At 40.2% G+C, this 18,283-nt stretch overlaps 1 protein-coding gene across 1 annotated transcript; it reads left to right on the top strand.

Annotated features, from left to right (window-relative positions):
- The first annotated feature begins 688 nt into the window (after positions 1-688).
- dgkab (diacylglycerol kinase, alpha b) lies at positions 689-14,596 on the top strand. Its single transcript, XM_075460768.1, has 25 exons — positions 689-776; positions 3,142-3,327; positions 3,973-4,054; positions 5,212-5,288; positions 5,645-5,789; positions 6,088-6,162; positions 6,253-6,302; positions 6,663-6,737; positions 6,934-7,050; positions 7,207-7,324; positions 7,512-7,600; positions 8,362-8,472; positions 8,563-8,661; positions 8,783-8,833; positions 9,321-9,394; positions 9,612-9,686; positions 9,803-9,888; positions 9,986-10,075; positions 10,179-10,339; positions 10,490-10,554; positions 11,105-11,195; positions 11,285-11,465; positions 11,562-11,682; positions 11,943-12,003; positions 12,967-14,596. The coding sequence occupies exons 3-25, from the start codon at positions 3,982-3,984 to the stop codon at positions 13,045-13,047; spliced, it is 2,166 nt and encodes a 721-aa protein (XP_075316883.1). The 5' UTR covers positions 689-776; positions 3,142-3,327; positions 3,973-3,981; the 3' UTR covers positions 13,048-14,596.
- Positions 14,597-18,283: the final 3,687 nt, after the last annotated feature.

Consider the following 18,283-nt stretch of genomic DNA (forward strand, 5'->3'; position numbering starts at 1 on the left):
TGTTGATTTGTTTGCTGATCTTCTGTCTGTATTGCTCAGCTGACAGCGGACTGCTTGAAGGAGGCTATGTGTTTATTTCCATACAGAGAGGGTAACTGAGATCTGATCTCAAGGGGGCAGCACTAACCCCGAACGGATCTTAGCACATGTCTGAATTGGGTCTAAGGTTTGTTGGGCCAAGAATAATGGCTTCAGTTTTGCTTGAATTCAAAAGTAGAGAATTTCTGGTTGTCTCAATGTCTCAAAGATAAGACTGTAACTTCTGGAACTGAGAAGTTTTCTACGATTTCAGAGATATATAGAGCTTGGTGTCATCAGCGTAACTCTGAAAAGTCATGTTTCCTAATGAAATTTCTCTGAGGAATCATTCACAGGAAAAACAAAATTGGTCCAAAGTCAGATCCCTGTGGGACACCATAACTGGTATGAGTGGAAAAATCACCGTATGTGTCAAACTCAAGGCCAAATGTGGCCCGCCACGTCATTTTATGTGGCCCGCGAGAGCTTAAAAGGTCTGATTGTCTAAAAATAAATAAGTCAATTATGTGCTGTGACCAAAAACTACATTTCCCACAATGCATGCTGATTGTGTTACGCACGAAGTGACGGCATCCCGCCACTAGATTGCAGTGTTTCCAAATTTATGCGATTTTCCCAACAAGTGGAATTGAGAAATACAAATAATGATACCAAAATGTCCCGGAAGAGAAAAACTGTTTCTGTTTCAAGAAAGATCGGAAGGCGAATACGTATTTGTGCTTCAAGGAGAAAAAACGGTATGTCTTTGGTGTTCTGAGGCGGTGGCGGTTGTCAAGAGTACGATCTAGGTCCGCATTCTGAGACCAAACACGGAGCTCAGAGCCAACATCAGGCATCAAGAAAAACAACAAACTGCCCAAGAATTAAAAGGCAAACTGCGATCGCAGCAGAAAGTGTTCCCGAAAGCCACAACCAAAAACAATGCGGCAGTAAAAGCTCGCTTTGTTTGATATTTCAGGTTTGGAACAAAGTAAATGTCATAACTTATTTTTCTTTATTCACTTGGATAGTTTGATCGTTCATGAATGGAGTGATGTGGGATTCATAACCTGACAAATAAAAAGGATTTATGATGTAATAACAGAGCAACAAGCAAACATATTTTTTTTTTACATCTGTGCAAATATATTTGTAATATTTGTAAATTGAATAAGTAATAAATTCAGAGTTAACATTAAGGAGAAGTTACATCCCTTTGAGGGCAACGATTCTGCTGAAGTGGCCCTCGGTGAAAATGAGTTTGACACCCCTGATTTACACGAACAAACTGAATGAGATAAATATGACTTAAACCAGTCTAATGCGGTATGCCCCCATTATAACTCCAAGTTTCTGTAATAAGATGCTGTGTTCAGTGGTTTTAAATGCAGTACAGAGGTCTGACAGGACCAAAACAGAGACAAGACTATTCTTAGCAACAATGAAGAGGTCTGTTAATTAGAGCAGTTTCAGTACTGTTGTAAACTCTAAATCCAGACTGAAACTCTTCATACAGTTAACATGCAAATGAGTGAGTGGTTGATTCAGAACAGCTTTTTAAGATAATTTTATAGACAAAAAGGGAAGTAAAATATGAGTTTGTAACTGGTTAAGAGATCAGGATCAAGAGTGGCCTTAATTAGCAATGGTTTAACTTATTTGGCATGTAGCAAATTAAAAAAGACAGATTTATATGATGGAGTAAATACATTTTGATAAGGTGTAGGACATCCTTTAGCTGGGATGGGATCCAACAGACATGGCAAAGTTTTAGGAGCCCCACCTTGACCCCTTTTTAAAATATAGTGCGCCTGTCACAATTTTATTGTTGTAGGATGAAACAAGAGGATTTTGACAGCAGAGGGACAGGAATTGTTTAGTTTTTTTTTCTCTTATGTAAACAATTTTGTAATCTAAATCCTTTATAAAATCCTTACTGCCAAGAACTGAGGAAATGTGCTGTTTAACATCACTATGGCTCATTATTAACCTGACTGCAGTGCTGAAGAGAAGCCTCGGATCATGCTTGTTTTTGTCTATTTTTCTGTCAATAACATGCGGTTCAGGCTCTACTCAAGGATTTTCCATATGCTGTAAGCCATTTTTGTTCCAATTTGCTCAACATTTGTTTTAAGGCAAGCAATTGTGTGTTGTATCAGGAAGAATATCTATTGATAGTAAACATCATCAACCAAACAGTCCAGTTGGGAAATGTTTGGAGAAAATTAATGAATACTGTAGTTCTTTCTTGAGCCTGGATACAGCATAGTCAGAAAGACTCCAACGGTAAGAGTTTATATATAAATATACATATATGTAGGGGCCAAATGGGCAATACAAAACAAAAAGAGAGATTTTTGGGTGTAGGGGGGTTGACGGGGACTGAGAGTGAGCCTTTGGAAGGATTTATGATTGTTATTAACTTTGATCTTTAACAAAACACTCTAATTTAATGGAATTCTTGATTTACCTACCAGTAATAGTTGGCACTTGTCCTTCTTTAAGGCAGAGTCTCATCTAGAGTCTTACATGGAACTTGCCCATATTGGTAAAACAGTCGACTAGTTGGTAAAAGAGATGACTAGTGGTTGCCACACACTGACAGTTTTTGAAAACCATCGCTTTAACATTAACCGAGGGTAACTTTGGAGCTGCTGTAGGTGAACAGCTGATTTTTATACCCGCGAGCCAGTTCAACTGAAAGAAATCTGCAATAATTGCAGTGATACGTTTTTTATTTAGTCGTGGCAACTCTGTCCGTGTAAAACTCACCAGTGCATCGTCGTATTTTGCACCAGAGGTCATGACCCCATGTTAAAATCTCAGAGAGAGGGTAATATTTTAGACGGCACCGCACAGGTGAGCCATATGAATTCACATCCTGGATGTCATTCATCCAACCCTTTAACGCTGGGCACTGGTGAGCTTGAACTTTGATTTCCATGCCAATATTCAGAAATCGTGCAGACTTGTTGGAAGGGTACAAAAGATCAGACGAGTGAGTGTTGCGTGCGTTTTTTGGTGCGGCTGGGTGCGCGCACGGGGTGGCGCTACTAACTGTAATTATGTCGGGAAAGCTCCTCCTCTGTCCATTCTTAATCCCTTGTCTCCGCTAATCCGCAGACATTTACCCACAAGTCGCAGGCAGCTGACGTATCAGAGGCCCGTGTTGTGCTCCTCTGTGTTTGGGACAGTGTTTACCGATTCCTGCTGCGGTCTGAAGAGGTAGGGACAAGTTCAAGACCCGAGAGCGGACAGCCTCACTCCCCTGCCTGAACACCTGTGAAGCTTCCGGAGAGCACGATCTCGGTAAATTTAAAGGACATGTCAGTCAGGCACTGACAGTTCCACACTGTAATCCTGTCTGATGGATGCGCCTTTTAAAAATATGGATTTAATTGCTGATTTGTGTGTTGCTGATTAAGCTGATGGGACACTACAGGATGGCTGTAGTACGGACGCATTTACTTTCTAAAGCAACGTGTCTCAGTGTTTATTTTCTGGTTCCAGACCCCTTTTCTGTCACTATAGTTGAACATTTTGAAATATTCAGTTTGTTGACTTGTTACTTGGGACCAGACTTTGGGCACCTGCTCATGTGTGCAGATGTTGTTTGAAATCTTTGTCCCAAACTCCATATTTTGAAACAAAATAATTATCATGTTACAGCTCAGTCTCACTTGCACTGAGTAGTCTGGTGAATCCACACATATCGAGGAAGCCTCTGACTCTGTTGAGCGATAGACTCTGTTGTAGATTAGTATCCATGAGAAGGGGAGTGTTTGACCTGTTATGCAATGCAAAGAATGGAGACGAACCAGTTCATGTGAGTCACAGCCAAAACAGAAGGCCTACCTCCTTGTCTCAGAAACCTCCCCTGGGGTTAGTGGTTGTTGTTAAGGTCCCTGTCACCTCTGTAACTGTCAGGTCAATTTTTTCCCCTCCTTGACGCAGCTGATCAACATGGCTTCTTCTGATGATGTGGAGGGCTCTCTGACTCCTGTGGACTTTATCCAGCTGCAGCATTACATGGAAGGTGAATTCTAACATTACATATTTTTGCTTTTAAATTGATATAAGGGGCATTTCAGTGCTGTGTGTTACGCATAAAATGATCAGCTGAAGAGCTAATCGTGTAAAAATGTATTAGGTTTCAAAGTACTTTTTTTTGTACTGCAGGAGTAACTGGTAAAATAGTAGCTAACTTTACTCTAGTTAAAATTAGCTCCAGCTACAACAGATAAATGTCCCCATTTTTCTGCATACATTTAAAGTATTATACTTCATGTATATTTGTATTCTGCCTTAGAACGATTTTGAATGCAGAATATAAAGGTGTGTTTACACTGTCGTGTGCTGTTTTTACATGAGTTCTAGATCTAAATACCTTTCTGACTGTAGTGTCATAGAATACGAAGAATCCATAATTGAAATTAGAATGTTTTATGAGGGTCAATAAAGAAAAACAAAGATAAGAAGATAGGCGACTGTAACGACAGTCAAAGTTCAGCAAGAGCAACAACGGCTCGAACACTTTGAGTATCAAGGGTGGAGGTGTTTGTGCTTGAACTCTTTGTTACTCTGCAGCTGAAAGCTGCCATAATCACTAAGTGCACTAAGTACTTCGAATATAGTAAAATAAGTGACAGAGGAAGCCGATCTTATTGAGTGAACTATTAAAGCAAGAACAATCAGCAATGTTCTCATCATTCACACAAAAACACAAACGACTACTCAAACATGTGAGTGCATGCCAGAGATAATGCAGAATTATTTAGATGTGTTGACAGAAGACAAAAAGTGGCACTGGACTAAAAATACTCCACTCAAAGGCTTTGAAAGAAATTAAATGGCTCTGTAGGCTTTTAGTGTTTGCGGAAAAGAGTATTGACACGTTGGGTAATGGATGAATAGATTATTACATATACACGCGCTCCTGTTTGGACCCGGGAGATGTACCGTTGTGTGTTACATCAGACTGCACGGCCCAAACCCAGACTTAATCTTTGATACGCATATCACATCCAGGTCCATGCTTAGTGATCATCTTGCCTTGAATTGCTATTTAAGAAAAACCACAAACTCTCCAGCTTTTTATGTTGTATTTTTTATTTTACTGCCATTTCATAATTTCAATGTAATCTTTTTGACTCATTAGCATGAATCACCATTATGAATGTTCTCCCCCTGCAGAAAGCAATTTGAGGGTAAAAGATGTGATCAAGGAGTTTCAGCCGGGAGGTCGTCTGGCCCAGCACAGTTTTGGAGAGGTAACCCAAGTAGACAGATCCTTTCTGGACAATCACACATTCATTTCCCGTTCATTCTCACAGTTATTAGGGAAGTAGCTCAGTGAAAAGCATCTGGGGTACTGATCAGCAAGTTGGGGTTCAAGCTCCAGCACTGTCAAGCTGCCACAGCTGACTGTCTTACCCAAGAAGCTTCCCTGAAGAAGAAAAAAAACACATTTAATTTGGTGTTAGTTATATTTCTTAGTACATAGTTGTCCTTTTAATGACGTACTTGAAGTTTTTAACAGTCCCAGTAAGACACAGTGTTTCTATAAATGAAAATGTTGTGTTGACACATCATTGTTCTGTGTCTCATCTCACCTTTCCCCCGACAGTGTGTCGATACTGTGGGCTTCTGTCTCTTCCTAAAGACCTACCTAGAAGTGGAAGACTTCCCAGAAGATTTCTGCCGACGCCTTTTTCGCTATTTCCAACATGTAGAGCGAGATGGGTCCATAAAGAGCCCTCTGCCCAAAGGAGGTAAAGTATTTTTAATACCCGTTTGTCTTGTTGGTGAAACTATGGACGAAGCGTTTAAAATTAATATATTGTGGAACGTCCTGCTTATCTCTGAGTGTTGCCCGCAGGACTTCCTGGAAGAAAAATCTAGATGTAGATTTGGAGATTTGCGCACCGTCTCCAAAAACTAATCTACAAGGAAACGTTTGCTTTTATCCTGCAGCTCAACATCTTCATTCAGAACCAAAGTCATGCTGTCTTTATGTTCAGTATTATATTAAAGGTTTCCAGCTTGTCCAAAACTTGTCTGTATTTTCAGGTGGGGTCTTTCTTCGTGATGTGTCCTGTTACTTCTCAGTGCTGGAGGAAGCACAGCCGCGGGAGAAGCTCGAATGTTGGTTTCTTTACCTCCTAATCTACATTCACCACCGACAATTTAAATTGACTGTTTGGAAGATCACTGACTGACTTTATTTGGTTCTAGTTACCTTCAAACTTTACGACAAAGATGGCAACGGACTCTTGGACAGTTCTGTAAGTTACTCAGAATCGCTGACAAGTTGTCCAACATGTGTTTTATGTGAATAAATCATTTCTGCAAATATTTATAGAAAGAGTCAGTAGGCCACTTTGTTGCTTGATCTGCAAGAATGACAGGAAAAAGGATTATTGTCCATCTCCCACTTTGTTATTATCATCCCATGAATGTAAACCACAAGAAAAACTTTCTCCAAACTTGGACAACACCCTTAGTTTCGTTCTGACAGTACCTTCAGAAAAATTCAAATTAAATTTTTTATTGTAACCACGCACGTACATTTTTTATTTATTGTGTGCAAATTTCCTGTTTTACACGTACTGCTCATATCTCTTGACGTCTTGTCTCTCCTCCAGGAAGTGGATCGTATAATCACCCAGATGATGCGGGCTGCTGATTACCTGGGCTGGGACGTAACTGAACTTAGACCAGTATGAGCTCTCTTCCTGCTTTGCCTGTTTAAGCCTGCACAAAATTAAATTCTATATCTTTATTTGCAATCTTTCGTGGTGTGGTGGGATGTTTTAAGAATTTAAACTGACAATGCACAATCTGCAAGATGTTATAAGGAAGTCTTTGAGCAAGATATTGTGCTCTGAATGATTAGTGTTTTTTTTTATCTGCCAGGTGCTCAAAGATATGATGACTGCAATCGATGTGGACGACAGTGGGACAGTCACCTTGGAGGAGTGGGTGAAGGGAGGCATGAAGAATGTGCCTTTACTTGTGCTGCTTGGACTGAAGGTGGAAAAACACGTTCAAACTAACTACATCTCCCTTCTCAGTAATGTAGCTTTGAGATGACTACCTCTATTCAGTTCCTTACATACAGAACACTGCTTTATGTGCTGTTTTAAGTGTGACTTACTCTGATTCCTTCTTTTTCTTCATCCCCCGCAGATGACTGAAAAGGATGGGCAGCACATTTGGAGGATGAAGCATTTCAACAAGCCGGCCTACTGTAGTGTGTGTGAGAACATGCTGGTTGGCCTCGGAAAACAGGGACTCTTCTGCAACTGTAAGAGCTCTCCACCACCACCAGGGGGCAGTCATGCACCTTGCGGACTGTACAAATGAATTGGGTCAGACATGGCAGTTCCAGTTTACTTGTACAGTCTGCTCTAACAGTGTCAGTCTTTTTTATGTTAGAGAATCATGTAAAAGCAGTACCTTCTTTTTGATCTCTTGTGTTCTTCTTCACCCAGGTTGCACATACACTGTCCACAGCCGGTGTGCAAACAAGAATCCTAAACCTTGCGCTCGCACATTTGTCAAATCCAAACAGGAAATTGGTGTAAGGAACCCAGTGCTCACTTTTTTGTTTACAGTTTCTCTCACTGGTTTAGTTTTAATTCTGCTTTTTCCAGTTGTAGCTAAATTTTCAGTTCAACTAATGTTTACGTGCATTCGAGTTAGAGATGTGTTTAAAACGATGTCATCACTGGACGTCTCTGCTTTACCGACCAAAGGCAAATGGCAGTGATAGTAAATACTTTTTTAACTATAGGGAACATTACAGTGATTCAGTTACTGAGTGCAACCCATCAGTGTTTTAGAAGTTTGGATTACAGCTACCACTGTCTGCCCTGTACATCTGTTAAATATCCTATGTCTGCCCAAGCATGGTCAATGATCGGTCCCGTGTCTTTTTCAGTGTGTGACATCACTGAGGAGGTGGAAGCACCAGTGTGCAGTAGAGATATTTTTTATGAAGATGCTCATCTGCCAAGCCAATGTTTTTATCCAAATATTGCAAATCTTAAGCCGTCAATGACCCCCTCAGCGAATTTTCATGAGGTAGCGGTCTGTATTTATTCTTTTAAAGTAGATATAAACGTAAGTCATCCTGCTGTCATTCAAAGATAGCTTGTTTTATTTCAACACAGTAGAGGGGATAAACAAAGCGCTCTCAGACTTATTCATGAGCAGAAAGCAGCACTGTCCAATTTTTAAATGTACTTAGTGATCATCCTGGCAGTCTCTCATTATTAAAAGAAAAACACAACAGAATAGGCAGCAGTTGTGGGATAACACCTTTTTTGTCTCTTGCTTCAGAGAGCAGCTCATGACTGGATCAAAGCTGACTATAACTCGAGCAAGTGTCAGGTCTGCCTCAAGAAGATCAAAACTTTAGCAGGGAGCCGTTGTGTGTGGTGCCAGGAGATGGTGAGAATAGCTTCTTTGTATATTCATGTACACATCGATTGCGAGTGCATTACTACTTTCTGTTCTCATTGAGTCGTGCTTCTTTAAAAGCGTCATGATAACTGTGTTCTGCCTGGGTTACCAAACTGTGATTGTGGGCCATTGAAAGACCACATACTGCCTCCATGGGCCATTTATGCTGCCTCAAAGGTAAAATTACTTGGCTAGAATGACAAAATATTCAACCTTAAATTTTTCTTCAATTCTTTGGTTAAATCTCAGTTAATCGTCTGTTTGTTTTTTATTTTATCGGTTGTCTTTGTTACTGCAGGAGGAGGACACCAGTCTCTTGAATGTTACTCCAGATGGCCACGTCTTGCAGGTCTGTCTGTCTTTATGAAACCTTTCCACATATATTTCCTTTTCCAGCTGCACTCTTAACTGTTTTCTCTTTGCGTTCACTTTCAAGCTGTCTAGTTGCCCCGATGTCACTGGGATAGCTTAAGCTTTTTTGTTGAGCTCTTCAGTTTTGAAGTGGGCAGCAAATGTCTTTATGGTCTGTTTCAGTTCAGTGTGATGGATGAAGGAGTGATCCAATTCAATCATTAGCTGTTGATGAATCATGACATACTGAATCATTCTGTACTTCTGTTTTAGTATTTAGGATTTTTCTGTGACTTCCACTTATACTTAGGGTGTCCGCTGTTATTCGAGTCTCCCTAAATATATAAAATAAAGTATACATTTTAGCACAAAACAGGACATGTGAAAATCAAGGCTTTTTTTGTTTGAGAAAAAAGTCTTGCGCAGCACACATTCAATCTAATGCCTGTGCTGTCACGTTTTTTTTCCTTCTGTTTTTCTTTCAGATCGTCCCTATTCCAGACACCCACCCTCTGCTGGTGTTTGTAAATCCTAAAAGTGGAGGAAAGCAAGGTGAACGGTAAGCAGCATGTACTCCCGATTGGTGTAAAGTAATGTTGGCACACACTATCAGCACAGCGGTGACAAGCTTTTTGCCTCATATATGTATATATGTACCTCTCAGTACATGTGCTGAGACATTACTGTTAATTACAAGTTAGCATATGAGTCCTGTTTAGAGTAAAAGTGAGTTAATGAACTACCTCCCTTTTAAAATTTGATGTGTTTCTGTGCAGAGTGCTCAGGAAGTTTCAGGGCCTGTTGAACCCACGTCAGGTGTATAACCTGACTAATGGAGGTCCTGCTCCCGGGTACAGTACAATTTTGAAGCAGAGAGACTTACTGCTTAAACGTACACATCATTTCAGTTTATTCTGTGTTGTTTTGTTTTATTGTGTGTTTATTAATGATGACTTTGCTTTTTCAGGCTGCACTTTTTCCGTGGTCTGCGTCAGTACAGGATCTTGGTATGTGGGGGAGACGGCACAGTCGGGTGGCTCCTGGATGCCATGGGTAGTGCACATCCTCTAGACTTTTGGGAGAGGCAAATTAAGATGAGTACAATCTCTTGAATTGAATAACTTGAATGAAATAATACTTTTTATTTTAGACAAAGCGGACCTGCAGGTGCATCCTGCTGTGGCTGTCCTACCTCTTGGCACTGGGAATGACCTGGCTCGCTGTCTACGCTGGGGTGGAGGTACAACAAATAAACATTTTCTCTTACACAACACGTATAACTCAGGTATTGTGTAAGACAGTGTTAAATTGTCATTTTAATTTGCATTGTTATCCCATGAAAGGATATGAGGGCTCTGACTTGAGGGAAATCCTGAAGGAGATTGAAGCTAGCAAGATGATGCCTTTGGATCGCTGGAGCATCCAGGTGATACCAAACGACCCTCAAGAGGCAGGAGACCCTGTCCCCTACGAGATCATAAACAACTACTTCTCTGTTGGAGTGGTAAGTCACTAACTCAGTAGGGAAGATGAACATCATTGCCTTATCATCATTTTCATGGCCTGCTTTAATCTATTCTTGACACACATAGAATTGTGAATATATTACCAGAAAAATGATTTAGTACGATCACATCTATGTGCGTGTGTGCAGGATGCCTCGATTGCTCATCGTTTCCACTCCATGAGAGAGAAACATCCCCAGAGGTTCAACAGCAGGTAAGGACTCCCATGAAAGAGGGCCTATCAACCTCATTTTCAGCTCTATATTTTTTACTCTTGCACTCAACTGTAATGCTTTGCATGACTCACAATTCAAACAGTCCTTTGAAATCTTATTAGACTTATTAGACTCCATTATCCTTTGAATGAAACCAGACATTTTTAGCTCCTTTTCCTTTAAAGACCTTCCCCTTCCCTCCAAGACCAATTTCCTGAGTTCGACTATCTTTTGGAAGCCTGTCAAACGGCTGCACCGTTAACGTGGGAAAACAAGTATTTGGAGCGGACTGAGGCCATCAGTTTTGATTCAGGGAGAGCACTTGTACACAACTTTACCTCTTCGTTTGAACTTTTGTCCTTTTTTTCAATCAAATATCTAACATTGTACATTGAAAAAAAAAGGCCGGAAGTAAGGAAAGAGTTATAAGTATCTCTGTAAGATGCATGAACAAGCCAAACAAATCTAATGAGAAGCCGAGGAGTGCAACAGGGCTATCGTGATTTACCAAAAAAAAAAAGTGAGTTCTTGTTCTCTGCTCTTTTCAAGAATGAAGAACAAACTCTGGTATTTTGAGTTAGCTACTTCAGAGTCCATCTCTGCCTCCTGTAAGAAGCTGAAGGATTGTCTCGTGATTGAGGTTAGAGTTTCAACTTCAGACATCTGGCTGTTTTACCAAAAGGAGCAATCTGAGTTAATGTTCAAATGTTTGTTTTTTTGTGATAACAGTGCTGTGGAAAACATCTGGACCTGAGCAACTCATCTTTAGAGGGCATCGCTGTCCTCAACATACCCAGCATGCATGGAGGCTCCAACCTCTGGGGTGAATCCAAGAAGCATGACGGGATGTCAGAAAAAGGGAGTAGTGAAGTTATCACTGACCCCGAACTTCTCAAAACTGTCACCCAAGGTGAGTTCTTGTTTTTCTAGGCTCAACTAAATCAGGGAATATCATCGACAGCCGTCTCTATATTAATCAATCTGTCTGTTTTTTCTGACCCATCAGACATAAGTGACAAACGTATCGAGGTGGTGGGGCTGGAAGGAGTTTTAGAGATGGGACAGATCTACACTGGACTGAAGAGCGCCGGGCACAGACTGGCACAGACCTCCCAAATCACCATCAGGTCGTGAGGTTTTACCTTCAATGTGCATGAATACTTCTCAGTCCAATACACACCCACCACAAATCAGTAGCTATGTGTGGTTGTTACTTCCACTGAGAAGATTATTATGTGATTTGGCTTTGTGTTGGGGCATGGCCCACCGATGATTTGATTTGATCAGGTGTCCTTGTTATTTCTTCCATCCCACAGTAGGGCATTATATGAGCAGGATTGTCATAGAAGTGTAATTAAATGTCACTGTCTTCCATCCCCATGTGCAGGACAACCAAAGCTCTGCCCATGCAGATTGATGGGGAGCCCTGGATGCAGCCTCCTTGCACTGTAAGTGCTTAGATTCAGACATTTTTGATTCAATTTAAAGAGGAATTGTGTAAAAAGTACAAGAGGGCTCATCTGTTTCGGTATGAAATCAGCAAAAGACACTTTTGTGCTAAAAACAATATGTTGGCATGGCTCAGCTGGTAGAGCGGTCGTCCTTCAGTCAGGAGATCAGATGTTTGAGCCACAGATTTCAAGGCTTTATTTTATGAGTACTTATTGTACTAGAAGTACACAATTCATACAAGAGAAAAACAGAAGACTACCAGTGGTTTAGGGAATAAGGCGGAATATGAATTTTAACCACGTTACATAGTAGATATCAATCTGGTATCTACTCTGTTATTACTGGTAGATAGAACCTATGGAGCAACAGTCTGGCATTTGGGAGGAAGTACTTTCATATAGTGGTTAATAAATATTTTATGGGTGTGGTGTATATATTAAATAACTATAGTGAATGTTTATGCTAAGGAAAGACTGCCTAAACCCTACAGTGTTTGACACTTGTTTATGACCTCTTAGTTATTACAATCAGGAGATCCAACTGATCGTGTGGACACAGAAGTCCTTACAATTTGTGAGCCTAGTCCTTATATGTCTCACACTTACTTGCTTGTTTCAGCATAAAATTAACACATTTGAAATTTTTGTAACTTGTGGTACATTAATATACATTACATCCAGACAGTTCCAGCACCTGTGTTTAAATGATTTAGTAAATATATCAGTAAATATTAGAATAGCCTATACATTTTAAGGAAAACAATTTAGTAGTATAAAGTTTATACATGTGACATGAAAGCAATGTCTTTATAAAGGAGTGCCAGTATAAAATTAACTTTATAACCTTAGTAAAGGAAATATCCGTTTGAGGGCCGCTGCATTGGTTTTTAGTACGACTTTTCTTTTTAACAAGTAACTTGTCACGTACGTATGTGTTTATGGTATTTTTTTTTATTTCAGATCCACATAACCCACAAGAATCAAGCTAACATGCTAATGGCTTCGCCAACCAAATCATCAGGCTTCTTTCACCTCAAGTAATGGTCCCACTATGTCCTCCAGTCTACCACAGAGGGTCACCACAGATTATTTTAGATCATGTCCCCATTGAACATGTAACTGTGTTTTAATGTGTGTGTCATTTGCATTTAATTCCTGTTGTGATTTGAAATTTTTGCTTGCACCTAAATGAAAACGGCAAATGTAATCAGTTTGATCTCTGCTATTGTGTGCCAACTTAAATGTGATGCAATAGTGTGTGTGTAAATGAACAAAACAGCAAAGAAAAGTGTGTTTCAGCAGTATATTGATAAGGAGCAATACTCACCGCATTTGATGTTGTGACGTTATGTGTGGCAAATCATTTTTACAGTAGTGTCTTGTTGAGTTTCATGCTGTATTTAATGCAGCCCGTAATGAAGTGGCTTTGTTTGGTCTCTAGAGGCTCATAGCAGCTCACCCTCATCACCAACTCTGTCCCGCCAAATGTCTTTTTCACTGTCAGTTTTCATCCATGTGAAACAGCAGTAGACAGATATGCCAATGTTTTTTACTGTCTCCTGATATATGAGAAATACTTGATTGCATGTGACTGAGTGTGGCTCAAGAGTCATGAGTGTGCTGGTGAAATTCAGCATGATTAATGTCAACAACAGTCCACTCTGTTTAATAGGCTAAGACTGCACATGAATGCTATCAGCCTCTTTGATGGTGTTAACTTTGAAACGATTTACATCTCTGCCGAACATTAAATGAACATTATTTTCCCTTTGAAAAAGTGTAAATTTCACCAAATTACACAGAATTAAATATTTCTGATAATGAACTCAGGCCAAAATGTTGAGGAGGCAAGCCAAAATCTTCTGTTTTGTGATTGATTTTTTTTCCATTGATGTGCATTATTTGTCTGTAGTCACAAGTCAGCCATGTTAGATTTGTAGGATCTTTGTGTCCACGTGCAACATGCCTGCAAGTTCATCGTCTTGTCTTAATGTCAAATTGTGTATCTGTCATTTGGATGTAAGTTTTGACTGTATTGTTTTCTCATTATCAGTGAAGCTCATGCAACAGCACATTGACAAAACATATTGAATCAATCTGAGACTGATTGCATAGTGACTGAGCAGTTAAAGGATGTTTTGCAATCTGATAACCCCTCATGAAAACCTGTTGTCTCATTATGCCTCATTACTACTAGATTTAGGATTAATTTCTGCCTCAATTTCTCTTTGAGAATTAAAATATGTATATCAGAACCTAGAAATGTTTAAATCAGTGCATTTATTTATTAGAGAACATATATAGGAGACATTGGGCCTCATGCAAGAACCGTTCGTACGCACAGATTTGTTCTTAAATCGTCCGTACGAGTGATTTAAGAGAATTTGCGCATTCACCAATCTTTTCGTATTTTACGTTTTCTTTCAGGTACGAACAGAATTTACGAGTGATCCAGACCTGTCGTAGGAGTTTCGTAAAATAGTTCGCTGTTATTCCAATCAAGTTTGCTTTACTAATGGCTTGTATATTTAATTACTTTGAAGAAAACATAAATAAATATACATTATACCCCATAATGATGCTGACATTATTCTGTTTGACTTAAATTGTGCACTAATTGAAGGTTCATTTGAATCTGTATATAACAAGGTCAATGGGAAGCGTAACCAGCGGCTGACTTGCTACTTTTGGATGCCTTAGCGCGTCAGGCTCTTGGAAGAGACCATGTGGAGACAGACGAATGGCTGACATCACGATTTAGATTGCCAAGGACTGTGCTGCTGCAAATATGCAGCTTGCTAGAGCCACAACTCCAGAGAAAAACATGCCGATCAAACCCAATTCCACCACACGTCCAGGTCCTCACCACCCTTTGATTTTTGGCTACTGGAACCTTTCAGAGGGAGATTGGAGACAGATCGGGGGTGTCCCAGTCCTAGTCATCGAGCGCCTGGCCATGACATTTTTAAGCCATTTTCATATCAAACCATTTCTTTTTTATTTCGGTGACATTACGAACTACAGGTGACACAGAATTAACAGCACTCGTAATTGCTTCCCATTTCTTCGCTTTAGCAGGTCCTGTAATTCCACTGCTGACACTGCTAAAAGTGACAGATTTTCCTTTTTGGATCTCTGGAAGCAGAACTTCAGTCTCAGAGCCCGTTTTTGCACCTTGATGTCATTCTCATGACTCAACACTCAACACTTCTGGCACAGGAGCGAGGAAGCACAGCCTTATATGGTATAATTTTGGGCGTGGAGTATGCAAATCTACTATCCTCGTGCACGTGAACTTAGATACGCACAGGTGGGATTCATCATTTACGCAGGTCGTTTACACACTTTTTCCAAAGTTAAGAGCGTTTGTTGAATCTGACGTGGCGTGTTCGTACGAGACCTTCTTACGAAAAAAGTAAGAGAAATTTAGAATAAAAATACGAAAATGTTCTTGCATGAGGCCCATTACCTTGCGCATTGCCCATTCTAAATTCGAGTTGATGAAATCTTATTACCAACATCTATCAGCCCACAGTGATGCAGGCTTTGCTTCACTGTGGGAGGGGGAGCAGTATGACTTATCAAGAGGGGGTGAGGAAAATAGAGTCAACAGAGAAAGGCTCAAAGTAATGCCAGTGCAACATCATGCATGTAAGTGACTCACATAAAAGACTGCAGGTGATGGACAGCTCAGAGGGAACTGACTGGAATGAAATATTGACTGATACATTTTAGATAAGCAATTAAAAGGTAGGCAACCAAAAAAGCTAGAGTACTGTTCAATTTAAAAGTGATTTTAGACCCATCCTCCCATAAAACAAAGTGGTACTTGTTCTTCACTTTTCATGACAAACACAAATCTATCAATTCAGTCATAAAAAACATAAAAGTGGAATCCAGATAATAAGGTTGCTCATCAATTTAGGTAAAAGATTAAGGTCTATTAAGTGTGAACTAATCACGTTTAGTCGAACCTTGATAACCTTAAATAGCAGGAATTCAGGGATCATCCTTATTTGTTACATGCATTAAATCATCCCAATTGAATGTTATTTAGGTATATGGATTGTTATCTTATAATGCGTTTCAAAAATTCAAATATTGCCCTGAATAATCCTATTTTTGAAAGGGAAATCAAGCTCTTCCCAAATTTCTTGGACACCTCTCCTGCTCTTCCTCTATCTGTCTGATAGGACCCAAACCCTACTCACTTCCATTGAAGCATAACTTTTGTTGAGGTTTATGTGCTGTATTGTGACCTTTTTGGTGTGTGTGTTTTTGTTAATGCTTCATTGAACAAATGAACAATACAAGACAGGGTGCAAAAGGAAACAAACAAATGGCATAAACCTATGAAAAAAACCTAAATAGATTAAAAAAAAGAAACGGAAAAAAAAGCATAGAGGTGAACAAACAAAGTAGAAAGGAGCACATCAGAGCAAGGTGTGATTGTAAAGAAGAGAATCAGCAGAGAATTCCAAATACAGACATAAATCTTTTGAGCTTTCTTGTTATTAACAGCTTAAGAGGTCTGAAATAGCAAACAAAGGTATTGACAAAGAAATTAAATGAAGGAGATTCCCTTTTCCACTTCCAAGTATGAATATGATATCTACCCAAAATAATAATGAGGTTAATAGTGTCAGAGATATTACTATCCAAGCCATCCATAAAATAAACAATATCATCGTAAGTAAACACTGAAATGTAAAATGTAAAAGAAATCCAATTGTGTATATCTATCAGAAGAGCAGAAAGTACATGGGTCAACCTCAAACCTAAATCGCTTAAAGAAAAAAATAGTTCACAGGGTATATTTCAGTGACTTTCTTTAACTTTGACACAAGTAGGGATGAAACTGCCAACATTTCCATTGGTGGACAATCGCTCACCACACTCACCAGTCAGCCACAGTCTGTTTACACTTCACTGAGATCCACATACTCGCACACAACCAATACAGTCATGTAAGTTATCAAGAAACCAAATTAAGAAAAGCACTGTGTTGAATACTTAATATGCCTGTCAACATTTTACAGTAAGCTCATTAACTGTACTTAGTAACACTGAAGAGGCCAAACTTGAGGTGTCTTCTTCTACAGTTACTGAAATTGTCACGGTTCAGGCACAGAAGGACACTGAGACTGAGCGACAAGTTCAAAATGAAAAGGTCTTTATTTTAGAACTGCAAGGTTCGGGGTGCTCGGGGTCGGACAGACTGGGGAACAGAGCCAGGCGAACAGATCCAGAAGCCGTGGTCCAGTTATCAGCGTCAGGCAGCAGACAGGTCCAAGATCCGGGAATCCGAGTCCAAGGGGGGTAGGAGTCAAGCAGGGAGGAACCGGCTGGAGGAGAGGGTAGAACTGGTCGAGAAGGGGAACAGACTGGTTAGCGACAAGGTTGCGATATCAAAGTGCTTACAGGAGGCCTGAAGGTGTTACCACATTGGGTTTCACAACAATCTGACAATGTGCAGACGGAACCCCGCCCTTATATAGCAGCAGCTGGTGATTGATGGGATGAGGGACAGGTGATTGTGGTTACAGCTCGTCAGGAGCTGTGACAGAAATATGATCAGTCCTAAAAGTACATAACCATGTGATACACTCAATTAGACTGGTGTGATGCTGGAAAAGTGTGAACACCCTGTGTTCTAATGGGAAGGAGAGTGAGGAGGATACAGAGATTATGTGTCTCGTGTGTTTCTGGCTTACATGCATTCTTAACAGAGCGCCAAGCTCAAACCCCTGTGATTCTCTCTTGTAATTTCAGGCCGCCTGGGCAGGTTACAAGTCCCAGCTGCTTCACGGGCTCGACTGCACCCAAATATCCCTTGAGAGGGTGTTAGTGTGACTTAGTTTGCCTGGGCTGTAGTCAAGTCCACCTTTATCGAGTCCGAGTCAAGTCCGAGTCCAAAGAGGTTCGAGTCCGAGTCCGAGTCAAGTCCAGGACAGAAACTATTATGGTTTACACCAGGTAAAAGAAGTTAAACGATAATGATATTCAGCGACCGATGTACGGGTATTGCAGTTTCAGGTACCGTTTGTGGTTTTGTTGGGGCTTGGAATGCTAACGTTAACGTTCAGTCACCTCAGACATTCTAGGAGTATTATAATACACTGTAGCTCATCCAGTCTCTCTGGTCACCTTTTAATCGGGCAAGCAGCTAATCGTCCCCTGAAGTTGCACGTTTGGTGTTTGTGTCACGTTTGTGTGTACGATATGCTTTTACGTGTGTTACACTGAGAGAAAAGACGTTAGTTTGAGTTTATTTCGT

This window comes from Odontesthes bonariensis, chromosome 3 (assembly GCF_027942865.1).
Source record: "Odontesthes bonariensis isolate fOdoBon6 chromosome 3, fOdoBon6.hap1, whole genome shotgun sequence".
In the NCBI taxonomy this organism is placed as follows: Eukaryota; Metazoa; Chordata; class Actinopteri; order Atheriniformes; family Atherinopsidae; genus Odontesthes; species Odontesthes bonariensis.

Coding starts and splice junctions, on each gene's coding strand:
- dgkab (XM_075460768.1), top strand. CDS start 3,982: ATGGCTTCTTCTGATGATGTGGAGGGCTCTCTGACTCCTGTGGACTTT. Junction 6,163..6,252: donor GCCGCGGGAGAAGCTCGAAT/GTTGGTTTCTTT, acceptor ATTTGGTTCTAG/TTACCTTCAAACTTTACGAC. Junction 11,683..11,942: donor ACCTCCCAAATCACCATCAG/GTCGTGAGGTTT, acceptor CCCCATGTGCAG/GACAACCAAAGCTCTGCCCA.